Here is a 19588-nt window from a genome sequence, read left to right as displayed (position 1 = left end):
CACTATCCAGCATGCAGGAAGTTGGAGGTAAATTCACAAGCCAATGCTAACTATACTGAACAGAAATATAAACGCAACAATTTCAAGGTTTTATTGAGTTACAGTTCATATAATGAAATAAGTAAATTGAAGTAACTTCATTAGGCCCTAATCTATGGATTTCACATGAATGGGCAGGGGTGCAGCCATGGGTGGGCGTTTAGGAGGGCATAGGAGGGCATAGACAGGTTTTCAGATATTTTTGCATATGTATACCTTATTTACATAAGTATTCAGACCTTTGTTATCATACTTGATATTGAGCTCAGGTGAATTCTGTTTCCATTGATCATCCTTGAGATTTTTCTACAACTTGATTGGAGTCCACCTGTGGTAAATTAAATTCATTGGACATGATTTGGAAAGGCACACCTGTCTATATAAGGTCCCACAGTTGACAGTGCATGTCAGAGCAAAAACCAAGCCATGAGGTTGAAGGAATTGTCCTTAGAGCTCCAAGACAGGATTTTGCAGAGGCACAGATCTGGGGAAGGGTACCAAAAAATGTCTGCAGCATTGAAGGTCCTCATGAACACTGACCTCCATCATTCTTAAATGGAATAAGTTTGCAATCACCAAGACTCTTCCTGGAGCTGGCACCCGGCCAAACTGAGCAATCGGGGGAGAAGTGCCTTGGTCAGGGAGGTGACCAAGAACCCGATGGTCACTCTGACAGAGCTCCAGAGTTCCTCTGTGGAGATGGGACAAACTTCCAGAATTACAACCATCTCTGCAGCACTCCACCAATCAGGTCTTTATAGTAGAGTGGCCAGACGGAAGCCACTCCTCAGTAAAAGGCACATGACAGTCCGCTTGGAGTTTGCCAAACGGCCCCTAAAGGACTCTCAGACCATGAGAAACAAGATTCACTTGTCTGGTGAAACCAAGATTGAACTCTTTGGCCTGAACTTTTTCCACATTTTGTTACGTTACAGCCTTATTCTAAAATAACTGACATAAAATAACAGTTTATTTTTTTGGTGTGGAACGAACAGCTGACTTAAGACGGAATTAGGAATTTTCTAATCGGACTTCTCTGTGGCCGTGTATGAAAATTGTCTTTCTGGGCCGGGTGTCAGTTAAACTACTGTACCAAAGCAATTCATATCTTGCAATAAAATACTTTATCTTCGAGAAAACAGGTTAAGTGTAAAAAAAAGTGTGTAATGTTCTGTTACTTAGAAAACAGTCCGGATCATACAGGCCTAGACAATATCCAAAACAACTAACAATACACTGAATTCATACATTTTCAGTAATTTACAACACCAGAACACATTTTTTTCAATCTGGTAGGTAAACTCTGTAAAGTATTCAATAATTTTGCTGTGTATTTCGGATGCCATTAGAATGTACCAGAGGCCGCCAAAATAGAGCTTGTTCTGCAAAAAGTTCTTAACCCGGGGGATCCTGGCTGGCTACTTTTTCTATTTAGCTGGCTACTTCCATGTGCTTGTAGAAAAAACTGAGCCCTACCATGGACGTACGGTGTCGGTCAGTGCTCAGTGAGTGAGGATGCTTGTCACAGTAAATGGAAAGAGGGTAGGTGGTAGGAGACGGGAGAGGAGACATTAACTGGAGAGAGAGGGAGAGAGAGAGGGAGTGTGAGGGGTTGTCCAGATTGTTTTTGTGGTCTTGCTTTAACCACCAGATGACAGAAAGATGAGCTGAACATAACAGTATGCCAGTGGAAGGAAGGACAATAGCAGGTGACCCAACTGTGGTTTGTGACTCCTAGGATTTCCCATTGTAGCCAATTCAATCGCAGTAATTCCGTTACAGATTTGGTAACAGAATTGTGAGTTTCAATCCCTTAATAATTCATAAACAAACTTGATATCAGTAAAAATAATAACTAATTGGTAGGTCTACCTTGACATGTTACCTCTGACCTGTTGTTATCCTTCCTCCTCATGAGCGTAAACTGTGTTAGAGTTTCTACTTCCTGAGTAACCAAATCAGATATGAGTGTCCACAACGGGGAGAAATCATAGCAGTGTGTCTTCAGATGTACGCAAGGAATATCTGGAAAACACTGTTTAGCTGACATAGTTACCATGTGAAATGTCTTGGGGTAAGAGGGTAATTAACCACATACCACTCAACAACCCCTTTGTTAACTTGTCATTTGAAACAGACTTGTGTAAATACCTGTTTTTAGAGAGACAGTACCTAGGCTAGAACAAGGTCAGTTGAATATTTAACCTACTGAGGTGATGTACACTGAACAAAAATATAAATGCAACATGTAAAATGTTGGTCCCATGTCTTATGCTGAAATAAAAGATCCTGCAAGTGTTCCATACGCACAAAAAAGCTTATTTCTCTAAAATGTTGTGCACAAATGTTTACATCCGTATTAGTGAGCATTTCTCCTTTGCCAAGATAATCCATCCACCTGACAGGTGTGGCATATCAAGAAGCTGATGAAACAGCATCATCATTACACAGGTGCACCTTGTGCTAAGGACAATAAAAAGCCACTCTAAAACGTGCAGTTTTGTCACACAACACAATGCCACAGAAGTCTCAAGTTTTGAGGGAGCATGCAATTAGCATACTGACTGCAGGAATGTCCACCAGAGCTGTTGCCAGATAATTTAATGTTCATTTGTCTACCATAAGCCACCTCCAATGTAATTTTAAGAGAATTTGGCAGTACATCCAACCGGCCTCACAACCGCAGACCAGGTGTAACCACGCCAGCCCAGGACCTCCACATCCAGCTTCTTCACCTGCGGGATTGTCTGAGACCAGTTATCCGGGCAGCTGATGAAACTGTGGGTTTGCACAACAAAAGAATTGCTGCACAAACTGTCAGAAACAGTCTCAGGGAAGCTCATTTGTGTGCTTGTCGTCCTCACCAGGGTCTTGACCTGACTGCAGTTTGGCATCGTAACCAACTTCAGTGGGCAAATGCTCACCTTCGATGAACACTGGCACGCGGGAGAACTGTACTCTTCACAGATGAATCCCGGTTTCAACTGTACCGAGCAGATGGCAGACAGCGTCGTGTGGGTGCCCCATGGTGGAGGTGGGGTTATGTTATGGGCAGGCATAAGCTACAGACAACAAACACAATTGCATTTTATCTATGGCAATTTGAACGCAATGAGATCCTGAGGCCCATTGTCGTGCTATTCATCCGCCACCATCACTGTATGTTTCAGTATAATGCAATGACCCCATGTCGCAAGGATCTGTACACATTTCCTGGAAGCTGAAAATGTCCCAGTTCTTCACCTGTAAAAGATCCAGGAAAATGTGGGGGAGGTCCTCAGGCCGAGAGAGAAGGGAAGAAGATGGAACTGGGACACACAAGGCTCAACAGCACTTTGAAAATAGGAAAACATCCGACTGGGAAGTGTGATCAATGCCATGTGATGGAGACAGTGGAACACATTCTATTTCAGTGCTTGGAAAGGGACAGTTTTTTATTAGAATCAAGGAATAATGGTATTGAACAGCCAAGTTTAATTGGATTGTTCAGAAAACCTTAAGGTGATATTGTATTTAATTATGTATTCCGATAGGGGGAATGGTTTCATTTTGTAGAGTTCAACTTTAGATTTTCTCCATCTCTGGTCCACAGTCCAGTAGGCGGCAGTAATGCATCACTAAAGCTGGTTGTCAAACGCGATTTACAAACCACTGAAGAAGAAATGTAAACAGAAGTGACCAAGAACAATTTCCACTTCAGAGTTTTTGTTGTTATTTAGACGTTTATTAACACTGTGGACATCTACATTTGACTCATTTAACTGCATAGCAACAACATACTTACCACAGGTAGTTTTTAATTCGCGTTGGGGACAGAACTTGGTTGATAGATCTGTTATTTAGGTGACTAACGTTAGCTAGCTGCTAACGTTAGCTAACAATGGCTAACTGTATGGTTTTTCACACTCAAATAGCCTCCATTATGGAGGTGTTAGCGAATGCAGCCGTGGCAGAGATCTGTAAACTCGTAGACGACGACTATGCAGTGTTTCGTTTGGAAATAACTCAAAGCCAGAAAGAAAACAGGGGTTTGCGGAGGAAACTACAGCTATTGGAACTGAAGGTGGCACGGGAGCGCGCAGAGAGGACAACGCGAGAGCGCGTCCTCGCCAGTCGTCCCAGTAGTGTCAAGATCCTCGACAGATACAGAGGAATGGCAAGAGGTACATTTTTCTGAAGGTCCAGGCTGCGGGGCCTGTCGCCCCGTTCACATTTGCACATGTGTGACTTTAGATGCGTTAACAACAGGTTAACCAGAATTGGGCCTTGGTCAGTTTTGGTATAGTATGCAATAATTCCACTGATTACTTAACTAACTTGCAAAAAGACACTCATTTTCTAACCAGATTCTTGATCTACTGCATTTCCTATTAATTGAAAACAATCTGAAGCATGTAACAGTCAATCCATCTATAAATAGTATATCAAGAAGTTATGCTTAGTGTTACCTCACATTCTTAACAATTCTAGTGTCAAAACTGTCAATAGTGTACAACATGGCGTTGAGCATTGACAGTAGCTAACCTAACCACCTCTTTTTCCCCAATCACTCTCTCAGGCGAAGGACATCTCACTGGAGGCCACAGGATCTCTGTGAAGCCAGCAGGACACAATACATGGAGAGATGACCAACCAATCACTGTTGATGAGGGGAGTGGAAGCTCAACCCAGCACGTTATCGTGATAGAGGTTAGTGTAATAGTATTACATCAAAATTATAGTACATCAAATGTGGCCAGTTTATTTCAGAAAGGCTCCCCTCAGCTATTCACTTGCTTATATGTACATCCTCATTTATCTGCCTGTGAGACTTCACTATGCCATTGTTATCCTATTCAACTCATGAACCGGTAATAACCTCTTCTTGTGTCAGTCTACAGATGCAGAGGCTGCAGGTCCTGGGGTCAAGCAGGAGAGGTCTGGAGGAGAGGAGAACCCACGGCACAGCAGAGACATCCAGACTGGAGCGGCTGGAGTGCCCCCTCTAGCCACAGAGGACCCCACTACCACTGCTGCGCAGCCCAGAACCCAACGCAGCATCACGGAGGTCAGTGGAACGCCGAACGCCGTCCTCAAGTCAGAGACAGACACCAAGACATTAACTGTAACACAAATGCTCTTACACACAGGATCTGACCGCAGGTCAGACCCAGAGAGACTGGGGCCACTGGGCTGTCTTCCTGCTCCCGGCTCAGAGTACTTATCGGTATTACACCAGAGCCAGAGGCCTGTTCATTCCTGTGGGGATGGTGACACGTTAGACACTGCTGTTGAGCCATCTTGTTCTTACACTACAGAGATGGACCCTGGCAACATATCCCTGGGTTTAGAGACACAGACTGATCTGGCTAGAGGGGACTGGAACCAGTACAGTAGTAGTGTATACTCTGAAGGGTGCCTAGATAAGAAAGGGGAGGTTATAGTCATAGATGAGGTGACTGTGAAAGTGGAGGGTGATGGTCCTCTGACATGGAATGCAGACGAGACTCACTTAGGAGAAGGACACTCACAGGGCAACACCAGTGACTTCTTAGATTACAGGGAAAGCTTAGAGACAAATCTAAATGTCGCAACCCACTCCCCTTTACACAAACTCAGGGATCGCGACCCAGTGTCCACGTCGATTGCACCTTCCGATTCACATGGCCACGTCCTTTTCGATCAGGTATTGAACTCAAACGACAGGGCTAGAGCCCAGGCTCAGGGAGGGGGAGCCACATCAGGCAATAGTAAAGAGAAACGGTTCCTCTGCATGTTCTGTAAGAAAGGCTTCAGCTGCACCCAGAAGTTGGAGATCCACCAGAGGGTCCACACAGGGGAGAAACCATTTAGCTGTACCCAGTGTCACATGTGCTTCGCCCAGGCTGGCAACCTGAAGAGGCACCAAAGGGTCCACACAGGGGAGAAACCCTACAACTGCCCCCAGTGTGAAAAGAGGTTCTCCCACCAACACCAACTGAAGATGCACCTGAAGGTCCACACGGGAGAGAGGCCGTTTGCCTGTAATCACTGTGGGAAGAGGTTCTCAGAGAGGAGCTACCTCAGGATACACCAAAAGAAAAACCATGCCACTCAATAACATAGAAAGAAACCATTCCACTCGATAGACGTACATGCACAAAGGAAACAACAGTAGTGGGTCAGTTTGTGCAACAGCTAAGGGTGAGGCTTAACTTCTCTGCGGTTTTGGTACCGTACGTACCACGTTGTAGCAGCGTGAAGCGAACCCGTGCACATGCACAGATACTCCGTGACTGTGAGAGCAATGTCTTGCATCATGCTCATTGCAATTTTTGCAGTGCTGCTTGTGGCAACTTCATAACGCTGAGTCTTCCTTTAAAGACTAAGGTTAATTTTCATTGTTGTCTGCAGAAAAGATCCACAGATGCATTTGGAATAGTGAGAGTAACAGATTTCAGTGTTGAATATTCCTGGGTAGAACATTGCATCAACACGTGATATGTAAGGCATATATAAGCCTAATGATTCCCTTACATAGTGTTTGTACTGCGTAGGCTATATGATGTTCACAAATGCCTGTTTCATTACTTCCATTCAACTACTTCATTTTTTCCCCCAAGACACTTTTAATGAGAAAAAGAATGCAGTTCATCAAGTTCATGCAGATTTCTAGTTGAGGCGTGTGTATGTGTGGTTTTCATATGCTGTATTTAAAACTTGTTTATATTTAATAAACACAAAATGGGACTTTTCATTCTAAGACTTTCATTGAGACTCTCTTTAGTACACATCACATCTGATCTCACCCTATTCTGCATACACCTGACAGCGGCTTATAACCAATATACACTTACTAAATGTACCTGCACTACAGCTGTGACGGTCATGGAGTTTTGGATGAAGTAATTGGCCTGCCACATTTAAGGCACACTTTTTCTCCTCTCCTTTGCTCCTGACTGCATGTTCTGCATAGAAATAGAATGAATAGAACGGGCGTCCCCATTCAAGTCAATGATGGCATAATACAACCCCATTCAAGTCAATGATGGCATATATAGAACATGTTGCTTGTTTCAGCAAGGAGTTACAAAGTGCCATTGTTAAGAGTCCATGTTACAGCAGAAACGGACTCAACCGCACGAATGCCCGACCGTCCCATCTTCAGTCCGCTGTTCGTTCCACAATTATATATATATATATACACACTGAACAGAAATATAAACGCAACATGTAAAGTGTTGGTCCCATGTTTCATGAGCTGAAATAAAAGATTCCAGAAATGTTCCATACCGCCAAAAAGCGTTTTCTCTAAAATGTTGTACACATCACTGTTAGTGAGCATTCCTCCTTTTCCAAGATAATCCATCCACCTGACAGTTGTGGCATATCAAGAAGCTTATTAAACAGCATGATCCTTACACTGGTGCACCTTGTGCTGGGGACAATAAAAGGCCACTAAAATGTGGAGTTTGGTTACACGATGTCTCAAGTTGAGTGAGCGTGCAATTGGCATGCTGACTGCCGGAATGTCCACCAGCACTGTTGCCAGAGAACTGAATGTTAATTTCTCTACCAACGTCGGTTTAGAGAATTTGGCAGTACGTCCAACCGGCCTCACAACCGCAGACCACTTGTATGGCGTTGTGTGGGCGTGTGGTTTGCTGATGACAACGTTGTGATCAGAGTGCCCCATGGTGACGGTGGGGTTATGGTATGGGCAGGCATACGCTACAGACAACGAAGACAATTGCATTTTAGCCACATCTTATTTATGTCCACCACGATGGGTTTAACAACAATGAAGTCATTCTGTAACTACAGTATAGGACTCATGTAGTGGGGATGGGTAAACACTCCATGTTGAAAGTGTGTTTATTATCCATGTGTACGTACCTGAGGGGTATCCTACGAATCAGGTTTGAGGAGTTAGTGAGGTAACTTTGATCAACTTTGAGTTCAACTCGGGATAACCAGTCACCTTTTAGTCAGGTACATTTCTATGGCAACGAATCCTTCAGAACTAACCTGCTTCCGGGCAGGCTAACTCCATTTATCCTGAATGAAGTGTCTGAGCTGCGAGTTGAGAACTAATTAAATCAGATTACCTCCCTCTCGCAAAGACTGCATCATCACCCCTTCATTTGAGTAAGAAGATTTAAATATTTTATTAAATCAAATGTTTTTTTGCGTGTTAAGAAAAGAGTAACATGTTAAAATACCTGTCACATTATTTAGTAATGACAGAATGCATTTGAAACTTCACTGCACAGTAAAACTTCTGTTTGAAAAATAAAATTATTATGACATAAAAAATATTTATTGATAGGAGTGGGAAAAAAGACGGCATTAACGCTAAGTAATAAAATAACGACTGCACTTCTAAAATCCACATTTCACACCATATCGTTCTGGATTTGCAAGATAACATTTTCCTTCATTTTGATTTTGGCATAAAATCTAAATATGGCACTGACTTTCCCATGGATTGATGTTTTAGCATTGTCTCAATGAAGAGTTCGGCGTTCAACTAGCCTTGAGTGACATTCATGTGCACTTACAAGCCTGCTAGTTAGCGGCGGGCGGATGAATGGATGCGCAATATCCACCGTCGTAGTACTGATGAAGCCTGAGCTGGAATGTGAAGCTGGTTAGCTTTAGAAAACCCTGAGTAGATCTAGCTGGCTTCGTATGATACACCTCTGAGGGAGTGTATGTCTGGTTAATCTGCATCACTTGTCTCTTCCAGGAGGAGGAGGGTCCAGAGGTGCTGCTGGTGAAGGTGGAGGGGTATGAGGAGGGTCTGGGGAACCCTGAGAGGACCATGGTCATGGAGGACAACCAGACTACACCTCCTCCTGAACCCACAGAGGAACCAGCTGAGCAGCACAGGACCACACACAGTCTCACTGAGGTGAGCCCACTGTGAACAACTGTCTGAATGGTATTAGGTCAGGGTCTGTATCCACAAAGCCTCTCAGAGTAGGAGTGCTGTTCTTGGATCAGTTTTACCTTTTAGATCGTAATGAATAAGATTATGTAGACAGGTGGGGACCTGATCCTCGATCAGCACTACTCTGAGACTCTTTGTTGAGCCTGTATCCATAAATCGTCTCCGTGTAGAAAATTGGTCGTATGTGCTAAGAGACATTTTACTCTTATGGGTAAAAAAGAAAAGCTATACATGAAACCTCTCTAGTTATATGAATCCCACCTAGCCGACAAACATTTAGGACACCTCATGAGATGTCCTAAACAGTTAAGCGTTATCAGCAGGTGTCTTGATAATAGGAAAAGGCAGTGAGTCAAGGGTTCCTGCTCCATAGACAGGCAATTGCTTTAGAGTTGTTAATTTTGTTTGTTGATTTTTCTATATGATCAATCCATAAATGATCTAGACTTACATGCAACAGTATCTCTTGTGCTTTTGACAATGATTTCACGAGGCCTATTTCACATGATATGCCTAAAGATGATTTAATTAACTACATTATGTTATTTCAAGTTATCCCTTTGGAGCTTAACATCAAGCTGCTCAAAAATATGCCTGAGCCTTTAATGGAGGGAGCACTTGTGTTTGATAGTGTCAATCACTCGAGACTGACACTTTTTGGGCGAAATGAGAATTGAGATGATCAGAGCGCACTTGTATCCCAACTGGAACTTGTCAATATTCTAAAACCAGTGCTTAATTTGAGGAACAGGACCCGGCACCTCTCCGTTTTGGACTGTTTCGTTCCAGAACCTTGAAGAGGAGTGAGACAACATTCCACAAATCAACAGCCTGATCAAATTTATTTATATAGCCCTTCTTACATCAGCTGATATCTCAAAGTGCTGTACAGAAACCCAGCCTAAAACCCCAAACAGCAAGCAATGCAGGTGTAGAAGCACGGTGGCTAGGAAAAACTCCCTAGAAAGGCCAAAACCTAGGAAGAAACCTAGAGAGGAACCAGGCTATGAGGGGTGGCCAGTCCTCTTCTGGCTGTGCCGGGTGGAGATTATAACAGCACATGGCCTAGATGTTCAAATGTTCATAAATGACCAGCATGGTCAAATAATAATAATCATAGTAGTTGTCGAGGGTGCAACAAGTCAGTAACACAAGAGTAAGTGTCAGTTGGCTTTTTCATAGCCGATCTTTGAGAGTATCTCTACCGCTCCTGCTGTCTCTAGAGAGTTGAAAACAGCAGGTCTGGGACAGGTAGCACGTCCGGTGAATAGGTCAGGGTTCCAGCAGGTCTGGGACAGCAAATCTGGGACAGGTAGCACGTCCGGGACAGGTAGCACGTCCGGTGAACAGGTCAGGGTTCCATAGCTGCAGGCAGAACAGTTGGAACTGGAGCAGCAGCACGGCCAGGTGAACTGGGGACAGCAAGGAGTCATCAAGCCAGGTAGTCCTGAGGCATGGTCCTAGGGCTCAGGTTCTCCGACAGAGAGAAAGAGAGAATTAGAGAGAGCATATTTAAATTCACACAGGACACCGGAAAAGACGAGAAATACTCCAGATGTGACAGACTGACCCTAGCCCTCCGACACATAAACTACTGCAGCATAAATACTGGAGGCTGAGACAGGAGGGGTCAGGAGACACTGTGCAAAGGAGATGTGTCGCAAAGTTTATTCATGCCAACATATTAAGCAGTAATTATGTCATGACTCTCCTGACAGTGGATCAAAGGACCCATCAGCTAGGCAAATGTTTGAAGATAGCCAGACCCCCTCTCTTCCACAGAAGAGGGGAAGGGGGGCTGTGCCGGTCTTGACACCTTAACACTATGTCGTAAATTTAAGCAGGAGGGAACTTTCCCTCTCTGCCTTTCAGTATGCACCAAAGAAAGGCCTTTGTCCACAGAAAACCTTTGCCGCCAAAAACTCTTAATGGCCAAAGAGTGAACTGTGGAACAATAATCATAAGATAAGAATGGTCGGCGTGGATCTAAAGAATAATCATACTGTTTATTATTTTGTGATGTCATTAAGGATTTTTATATTTTTTTTTATTTTACCTTTATTTAACTAGGCAAGTCAGTTAAGACCAAATTCTTATTTTCAATGACGGCCTAGGAACAGTGGGTTAACTGCCTTGTTCAGGGGCAGAACGACAGATTTGTACCATGTCAGCTCGGGGATTTGAACTTGCAACCTTTCGGTTACTAGTCCAACGCTCTAACCACTAGACTACGCTGCCGCCCCATTGTGTGATGGAACGCCCCCTTTTTACCCGAGGATAAAAGCCTTGGTAACAAAATGTACATTAATGCCGGGTTGTTGCTGGCGTGTAAAGTGGTCGGGAGCCTGAACCTGAATAATCAACCTTGAGACCAAGTAGACGGACGGTGAGCCGGACGTTACGAATGGTTGAAACTACCAGACCAGACAGCGTGGAGTGGTGGCTACACGGCTGAAAATGGTGAGACCAGTACATTGACGGGTTACTACTGGCGTGTAAAGTGGTCGGGAGCTGAACCCTGAATAATCAACCATTGAGACCAAAAGACGCGAGACCGGGGTCCACATGTTGAAATAGTTAGAAACTCTCAACTTCAACACAAATGAGAAGATAACCTCCACTACACGACCAGAAACATTCAGAATCTGCAGCTGTGCATGTAAAGGTGGTCCTAGAACTTTGACTAAAGACACAAGGTTGGAAGGAAGAAACCCCATCTGATGATCATTGGTACATCTGAAGTATCTGCCTAACAACCACTCCACTACCAAATAAGCTCTACAAAGGACATTGTGACCTCTGGTGGACAAACCAGTCTTACATCCCTCGACAACTTCACCATAGGACCCATCGAGTTCAACAGAGATAGATGACGATCAAGGACAGCTATGCGTAAATATATTGCATTTCTAATCTGAATGAGCGGTAGTCAGGGTGCTAAGTATTCGTATTTCCGTGAGCGTAGCTTCCAAATGTAACAACGATAGTTGACTCTCCCTTTCCCTCTCTTTCCATCCCTCCATCTTTTATAACCAAACGGTCATGCTTTTGTTAGTCCACTAGGGACCTGTTTTCATTGTATTACGTTAGTAATCAATAACCTATACCGTGTGTTTGTTTATGTATGTGTTATTATTTAGTTAGTAAATAAATAATTAAGCCAATTTGTGTATTGCTGATTCATCATTAAGGTTAGGCTTCTTGCAGATATCAAGGAGTATGCGACTGTCACATGTGCTCCTTCTCCGGCCTCTAGGTCACCAGGCTGCTCGATATGGCGCACACCTGTCACCATCATTATGCGCACCTGCAGACTCACCTAGACTCCATCACCTCCCTGATTACCTTACCTATATGTGTCACTCCCTTTGGTTCCTTACCCAGGTGTTTTTGTTTCTGTTCCAGTGTCATGTTTGTGTTTCTTGTTTTGTATTTAGTTGCGTTTATTTATTAAAACACTCACTCCCTGAACTTGCTTCCCGATTCTGTAACGAGTGCGCTGAGAAAAACGCCTCACCTAAGGGAAGCATCAGGGAGTGTTTTTTGTGTCAGGTGGAATGATGTTGGGTCCGGGAGCCGCTACGGGCTCCCCTGCCTCAGCCGGTTTGCCGGACTCCTCAGCCAGCTCGCCGGGCTCCCCTGCCTCAGCCCATCTGTCGGGTTTCTGCGACCCAGCCGGCGGCAGGTACCCACGCATCAGCAGGGGTGACTGGTCCGCTCCTGATCCCCGGGATCGTCCCTTGGGTTGGCGTCCTGCGGCTGGAGCCGAACGCGCCGGGGAGGGGGTACCGTCAGGTATTCTTTCTTTCCGGCGCTCTAGGTCGCCATGCTCCTGCGTCTCAGCTGGATTGACAGGTTTCCCGTGCCTCAGCAGAGGTGACCGGTCCGCTCCTGATCCCCGGGATCGTTATTTTGGTTGGTGTCCTGCGGCTGAAGCTGCGCACCGGGGAGGGGGTACTGTCACGTGTGCTCCCTCTCCGGCCTCTAGGTCACCAGGCTGCTCGTTATGGCGCACACCTGTCACCATCGTTACGCGGACCTTCAGACTCAACTGGACTCCATCACCTCCCTGATTACCTTCCCTATATGTCATTCCCTTTGGTTCCTTACCCAGGCGTTTTTGTTTCTGTTCCAGTGTTATGTCTGTGCGTTGTTTGTGTTTCTTGTTTTGTATTTAGTTGCGTTTATTTATTAAAATCACTCACTCCCTGAACTTGCTTCCCGATTCTCAGCGCACTCGTTACAGTGACATTCAGAATGAGACTGATGAGGTAATGATTCATAAAACGGCTGTAATTGATATATAGATATCTTTAGAGTTTAAGTCGGGAGATAGTAACTCGTTAAATAACTTTTCCCGTGGTGCCCCAAATTCCTAATGAGTTAATGGTTACATGATTAATTTAATTGAGTAACAATTAAACATAGTTATTTGATTCAATAAATAAGTCATCACGACAATTAAGAGTAGGCAAAGTGATCGCGTCAGCCGGAAATTATACCAAACATTTTACATTTGATGTACAGTCACATTCACCGTGGTTTTCTGAAGCTTGCTATAGAGTTCGAAACTGGCGATGCCTCATCACGATTGTTTAAAGTGATGGGGAATAACCAACGTCAATAAGCATCATCACTATCTTTCCTTTGCGGTAACTCAAACTGTCGTGATTACCAGCTGAGAAACTTTTCTGAGTTTATTTTACTCCTGGCTCAGAGTTTGTCTGGGCAGTGACTTAACATCATCCTAAAACCTACTCTGAGATGTTTTCTGTTGTTGTTGTCTTAAAACAGGTTTTAACAGGACTCCTAAGACCTTTTCTGAGATGGTTTGTGGCTACGGCCCTGTTCTTGATCAATTTTGTCTTAAGTGTGGGACCATGCCTTTGAATGATCAAACAATTAAAGAGTCAAGTAATCAAATCAACTAACATGTTTACATAGTACTCATAACAATCCCTCATTGCCCAATCAGAAGATGCTCCATAGCAGGGTGCTCATAGCAGATTTCTTGATCCAACATCCTCTCACTCTGTATCTCTTACAGTCAGTAGACATGGAGGAAGGGAAGCCTGATCTGCTGCTGGTCAAAGAGGAGACGATAGAGGACAGACCAGAGAGCATTCTGCTGAGTGGACTAAAGATGGGGGAGCAAGGTAAGGGAGACATACAGTTTATTAGGTACACCACCCCATTCACAAAATGGTTTGCTCCTACAGACAGTGATTCACGTGACCGTGGCTTGCTATATAAAGCAGGTAGACATGCACCGAGGCATTCAGTTACGGTTTGATTCAATGTTAGAATGGGAAAAATTTGTGACTTAAGTGTGGTATGATTGTCAGGCCAGGTGCGCCGGTTCCAGTATCTCAGAAACGGCCGGCCTCCTGGGCTTTTCACGCACAACATTGTCTATCTAGGGTTTACTGAGAATGTGCAACAAAGGAAAAACATCCAATCAGTGGTAGTCCTGCGGGTGAAAAAACACGGCTTGTCGAGGGAGAACGTCAAGAATCGTGCAAGCTAGCGGGCAAAACAAATGCTGCAGTACAACAGTGCTTGTCACGGATAGGCTATTACAGCAGATTACCACACCGGGTTCCACTCATATCAGCTAAAAACAAGAAGCGGCTCCAGTGGGCACGCAATCACCTACACTGGACAATTGAGGAGTGGAAAAACATTGGCTGGTCCGCCGAATCCCGGTTCCTGTTGCGTCAGGATTTGGCGAAGGCAGCATGAATCCAGGGCCCCATACTGCCTGGTGTCAATTGTACAGGCTGGTGGTGTAATGGGGTAGGGAATGTTTTCCTGGCACGTTAGGTCCCTTGATGCCAAATAAGCCATGTTTGTACGCCACAGCATATCTGTAGCTGTTCTGGAGGAAAAGGTGGGTCCAACCCGGTACTAAATGGGTGCACCTAATAAATTGGCCAATGAGTGTTTAGCCTACATATAGGAATAGATCTTCAATGGGAATAGTAATGCGCCTTTTTAAAAAAAAATGTATATATCATTTATTCGCCGTTAGTCAGCACCTCCACTCAAAATAGTTTTTCTGGGTGTGCTGCAGCTCATGTTTTTTATTCTACATAATGTATGAACTTGACCAGGTAATTGACTCAAACTCCATATGTAGAGTTTTCTCTGCCATGTTTGTAAAGTCTATTTTCTAACCTCTTCCTGCAGGTGGTTGGCTGGAGGCTAACAGAGGAGACTGGCCGGCCATCTTGGATTCCCAGACGGGTGCAGCCAAGGGCCCAGGGGACAACATCACTGAGCAGGCCAGGACCAGAGGCGACATAGTGGAGGTCAGTGGATGGGACAGCGTCCTCAACTCTGGGCTGGTGAACAACACTGTTAACCACAACCAGAAACAGACAGTTGAACACAAAACAACAACCAAACTTAATCTCCATGACAACAGACTGGCTGAGACCAGGGCGAGGCGTAGATTTGGAGTTGTCCGTAAGCGGCAGGAGAGAACAGACTCTGACTTGGCTAGCGATGCTCCGTCCTGCTCCTATAGTTGTGATTCAGAGAGACTGATGGTGCCTCAGGTTAACCCCCTAACAGGTGCTGCTTTCAGCCTGCCTTCTATAGGATCTATCAACTGGAACATGGACCCTGCGACAACACAAACACTCCCTGGCCATCCTCCTCACACTCTCCTAATGTTAAACCAGACCTCAGACAATGCCAGTGCCTCAACACTAAATTGCTACACAAGCCCATTGACAAATTACAGTAGTAGAGATGGAATCTGTGGGAAACCCTTCAGTTTCCCCAAACAGGTGGAGATTCACACAGGGGAGAAACCATTTGGCTGCCAACTGTGCCGGGCCAGTTTTTCACACTTGTTCAACCTGAAGCGGCACCAAAGGGTCCACACAGGGGAGAAACCCTTCAACTGCCCCCAGTGTGAGAAGAGGTTCTCCCACCAGCACCAGCTGAAGATGCACCTGAAGGTCCACACAGGAGAGAGGCCATTCGCCTGTACACACTGCGGGAAGAGGTTCTCAGAGAGGAGCTACCTCAGGATACACCAGAAGAAAATGCACACAGCCCATGTATAGAGTATAGTGACATGTAATGTAGTGCTAGTTAGTTATGTTGGTTTAGGATGTAGTAGGGAACTGGATGAGGTGAACTGAGGAAAGAATGATTATGAGGTGGCAGAGTAGATGATATGGTGATGGTTGGTGTGATGGTGTCTGTAAAACTTATTCACTAATGAAAGGTGACAACCTTGTCCTGTTTGATGCTGGTGTTTTATAATGAGATGATGGTGCCTTAATTCAGGTTTATTTGACATGAAGCAATGTGTAAATCTGTACATATTTAGTTTTTTGTGTTTTTAATATTTAGTTTATCAACTCTTGTTTTTATAACATCAACTTTTTTATTGCAAATGTCAAGCACTTTTGAGCCAAGGATTTGCAGATCGACTGACAGGTTAACACTTTTAGGCTTAGCCAGCTTTTGTTTGAGAAATGCATCCGGACACAGTACCATCTTTTTGGTTTCACCTGGTTGCCAATTCCAGATCCTTTGAGAACATCATTTGAGTCGTCGCCTGAAGCGTGAGAGGAATGTGAGACAAAGGAATCCAGCAGTGCTGAGGCAGAGGGCTCGTAAAGAGGACGACTGGCTATTATTCTGAACTGTGTGTGGTGCGCTTTCTGGCACCCAGAGCTGCTGAAGCATCAGCCAAGTGGGTGTTACACAGAGTGGATGAGGAGAAAGGCTTACCCTTTACAAGATCATCAGCAGACACCATTCTCTGACCAGCTCTCTCTGATCAAGCCATGAACTGACCCTCTCCATCTTCGGAGGATGCCGCTTTCAAAGACTTGGCCGCTATTGGTTGACCCGTCGTGATATATTGCGTGTTTTTGTTTTTTTTTGCTTTTGAAGCGCTTTGAGATTCTATGAAAAGTGCTCTAGAAATGTAATACATTATTATTAATGTTGAACCTTTTCCAAAGTATTCTAAAATGAATTGCGTCAAAGCAATGTGTACCAGATTTACAGAAAAGTAAATATAGTGAAATTATTCCACTCATCACATGTATTGTTTTGTGCAATAAAAGTACTGTACTTCACGTAATGTGAGTGTATGACCATTTTGTTGAAATTAAATGCAAAATTGACTGTGTGATTGACTTGGTTATTTTTTATCATTGCAGGGACTGAGTTTCCCTTATGTCAGTTGAATCAACACATTTGGAAAAATGTTTTTGATTAACTCCAATGGCTCCATATTGTTAGAGATGGGCTTAACTGTGGTTAACATTTTATAATATCATGTCATGTTTCTGTGTACAGCAAAGAGTTTCTTATATAATCCTTTATGCTCTTCTGTTCAATTTGTGTTTACAGTCTGCAGTCCATGAGGACCTGCTGATATCCGGTGTTGGTGGCGGGAGAGATTGGACCTCTGAAGCGGCTGGTCACAAAACCTGGCCCCGGATCATAACTCTGGATCAGGAGCCATCACTCTTCCTTCCCGAGTCAGAACCAGGACCGAACCGCGAGGGACAGAGACTCCACCACCACACAGAACACAACCAGTGGACAGGTGGACTGAACAACCTCAGTCCTGGTGGTCATCAGAGAGACAGAGGCTCCAGTCAGGGATCCAGTCTGCAGCCCAGACCCTTCTCTTCACAGTCTCAGTGCAGGGATGAAGCAGGGCCTGGGGCTGATAGAGATAGACCCTCCTGTTCCTATGATACAAATACCGCAGTATCCATGATGAACAGAGCAGGTCACCCTGGGCTTCAGCCTTCACAGAGAGTGGTGGGTGACCCCCCTGGTGGGAGTCTAACAGGAAGTCTGTCTTCTCCTTCAGGATCTTGTTTAATGCCTGGTGAATGGGTTCATAGAAAGCCTGGGTCTAGCCTTCCTCGGTTACCTCAGTGTTACCCCACCAATACAGACAGGGTCAGGATGGGCGTTCACCACGAGAGGTACCAAGACTATAACACAGCACACAATCCCAACAACACCCAAACAATGGCTAGAGGTCAAGGAGGGAGCTCAAAGACTCCTGCTTCTACCTCATCTGGTGTCATTGGGTCACAACGTGGGAGGCCGAGCATGAGGATGGATGCTGACAAGCCGTACGCCTGCCCCACGTGTGGGAGGCGCTTTGCTAAGGTGAAATATGTCAAGCAGCACCAGACCGTCCACACCAATGAGAGGCCCTTCAAGTGCAAACTATGTTACAAGAGTTTCTCCCGCCTGAGTAACCTTATCAGACATAGGAGTGTTCACAACGAGGAGAAATCGTAGCAGTGAGGCTTGAGACATACACAGAGAATATCTGGGAACCATTCCTTAGCTGAAATATTAAAGTTAACATGTAAAGTAGGGCCAGGCTGTATATCGTATTTTACTATATACCGATATTGATGCATGGCCTGGTTTGGGTTTTTACTTTGTATAACGGTGTTTCAATGTTTGGTTTGATAAACGTGTTAAGCCACTCTGTTGAGTAATGTCCGTTTATAGTTTAGTTTGTACCTTACTGACTGCAAACAGTTATTTTGTCTTTTCTTAGCAAGCTGTGGCTAAAATAAATTGTTTTAGTTCATGCTAATCGCTAGCGAAATGTACCTAGTCAGAGCAAACGTAGCTAATACAGTCTGATACCTGGTGTCGGCCTAGGTCAACATGTTTGTGCAACGGTATATCCTAAATCAGAGAGGAATAGGCCAAGCATAAATATTTGATCTACATCCAAGCTACAGTAAGAGAAAACATTTAATGTAACATTAATTAGGGTTCAATGGGAAACACTGGTTCCTACCCTGTCACAATAACCCCTCCCTGGCTTTTTCATTCGTTGTTATGTCAACCACTGCATTCAGAGTGACCACTTTTTTCCAGCTTTTGGTTGAAGTTTCATTAAACAGTATAAAACCATCAGAATGGACAAAGCCCCATTTAAAACACTTAAAAGCCCCCCCATAATAGGTGATAAAATGTTAATGACAAATCATGTCTTTTTTATACGTTGACTTCTTATTTGCTTGTTATTCATTTAGAATTAAACATTTCATTCGAACCAATAGGTTTCTGTTCTTGCCACCGATGGGATCTAGCCAGCCATTCTTTTAAGGTAATTTACTGCTCTGAGCTTGAAAGGGTTTTCACTAGATTCCACAGCCACAAAGTCAAAATTGGCTCTATCAAAAAAATACCTGAAAACTTGCTTTTTGGTCTTAATTTAAGGTTAGGCATAATGTTAGGTTTAAAATCAAATGTTAAGAGAAATAGGCAGCTTTCAACCATAATTATGACTTTGAAGCTGTGTACGCTAGTGAAGACCCCTTGAAATATACTAATCGTGAATAGGTTTGATGTGTAACTTTATAGGCATTACCGTAAGTCAATGAACAGCACGCATACCTTTTTGATTTCACCACACCCTTTGAGCTATGACGCCAACCAATAATATCCTTTCTCTTCAGTGAAACGAAAGTAAACAGTGACCAAGAACACAATACATTGTTTTTAATTGATAGACGTTTATTAACGACATGGAACTCAAAATTTGACTAATTTAACTGCCCCGCATCACATACTTACCCCATGTAGTCTTTCATTCGCGTTGGAGACAGGACTTGGTTG

At 44.1% G+C, this 19588-nt stretch overlaps 3 protein-coding genes across 3 annotated transcripts in view; all 3 read left to right on the top strand.

Annotated features, from left to right (window-relative positions):
• The first annotated feature begins 4219 nt into the window (after positions 1–4219).
• The window catches only part of LOC115191369 (zinc finger protein 23-like), a 417143-nt gene continuing 401774 nt past the window's right edge, over positions 4220–19588 (top strand). The window contains exon 1 of the mRNA XM_029749244.1: positions 4220–4728. The gene's annotated coding sequence lies outside the window, so the exon portion shown is untranslated. The remainder of the gene's footprint in view (positions 4729–19588) is intronic.
• Positions 5002–6754, top strand: LOC115191380 (zinc finger protein 3-like). The gene is made up of 2 exons (XM_029749259.1): positions 5002–5086; positions 5169–6754. Exon 2 carries the CDS (start codon positions 5339–5341, stop codon positions 6116–6118), a length of 780 nt encoding a protein of 259 aa, XP_029605119.1. The 5' UTR covers positions 5002–5086; positions 5169–5338; the 3' UTR covers positions 6119–6754.
• Positions 8868–18880, top strand: LOC115191333 (zinc finger protein 205-like). The gene is made up of 4 exons (XM_029749212.1): positions 8868–8911; positions 13998–14106; positions 15140–15261; positions 17333–18880. Exons 2-4 carry the CDS (start codon positions 14007–14009, stop codon positions 18245–18247), a joined length of 1137 nt encoding a protein of 378 aa, XP_029605072.1. The 5' UTR covers positions 8868–8911; positions 13998–14006; the 3' UTR covers positions 18248–18880.

Source organism: Salmo trutta, chromosome 4, assembly GCF_901001165.1.
Source record: "Salmo trutta chromosome 4, fSalTru1.1, whole genome shotgun sequence".
NCBI classification, from domain to species: Eukaryota; Metazoa; Chordata; class Actinopteri; order Salmoniformes; family Salmonidae; genus Salmo; species Salmo trutta.
This window is presented reverse-complemented; position numbering and strand designations above follow the sequence as displayed.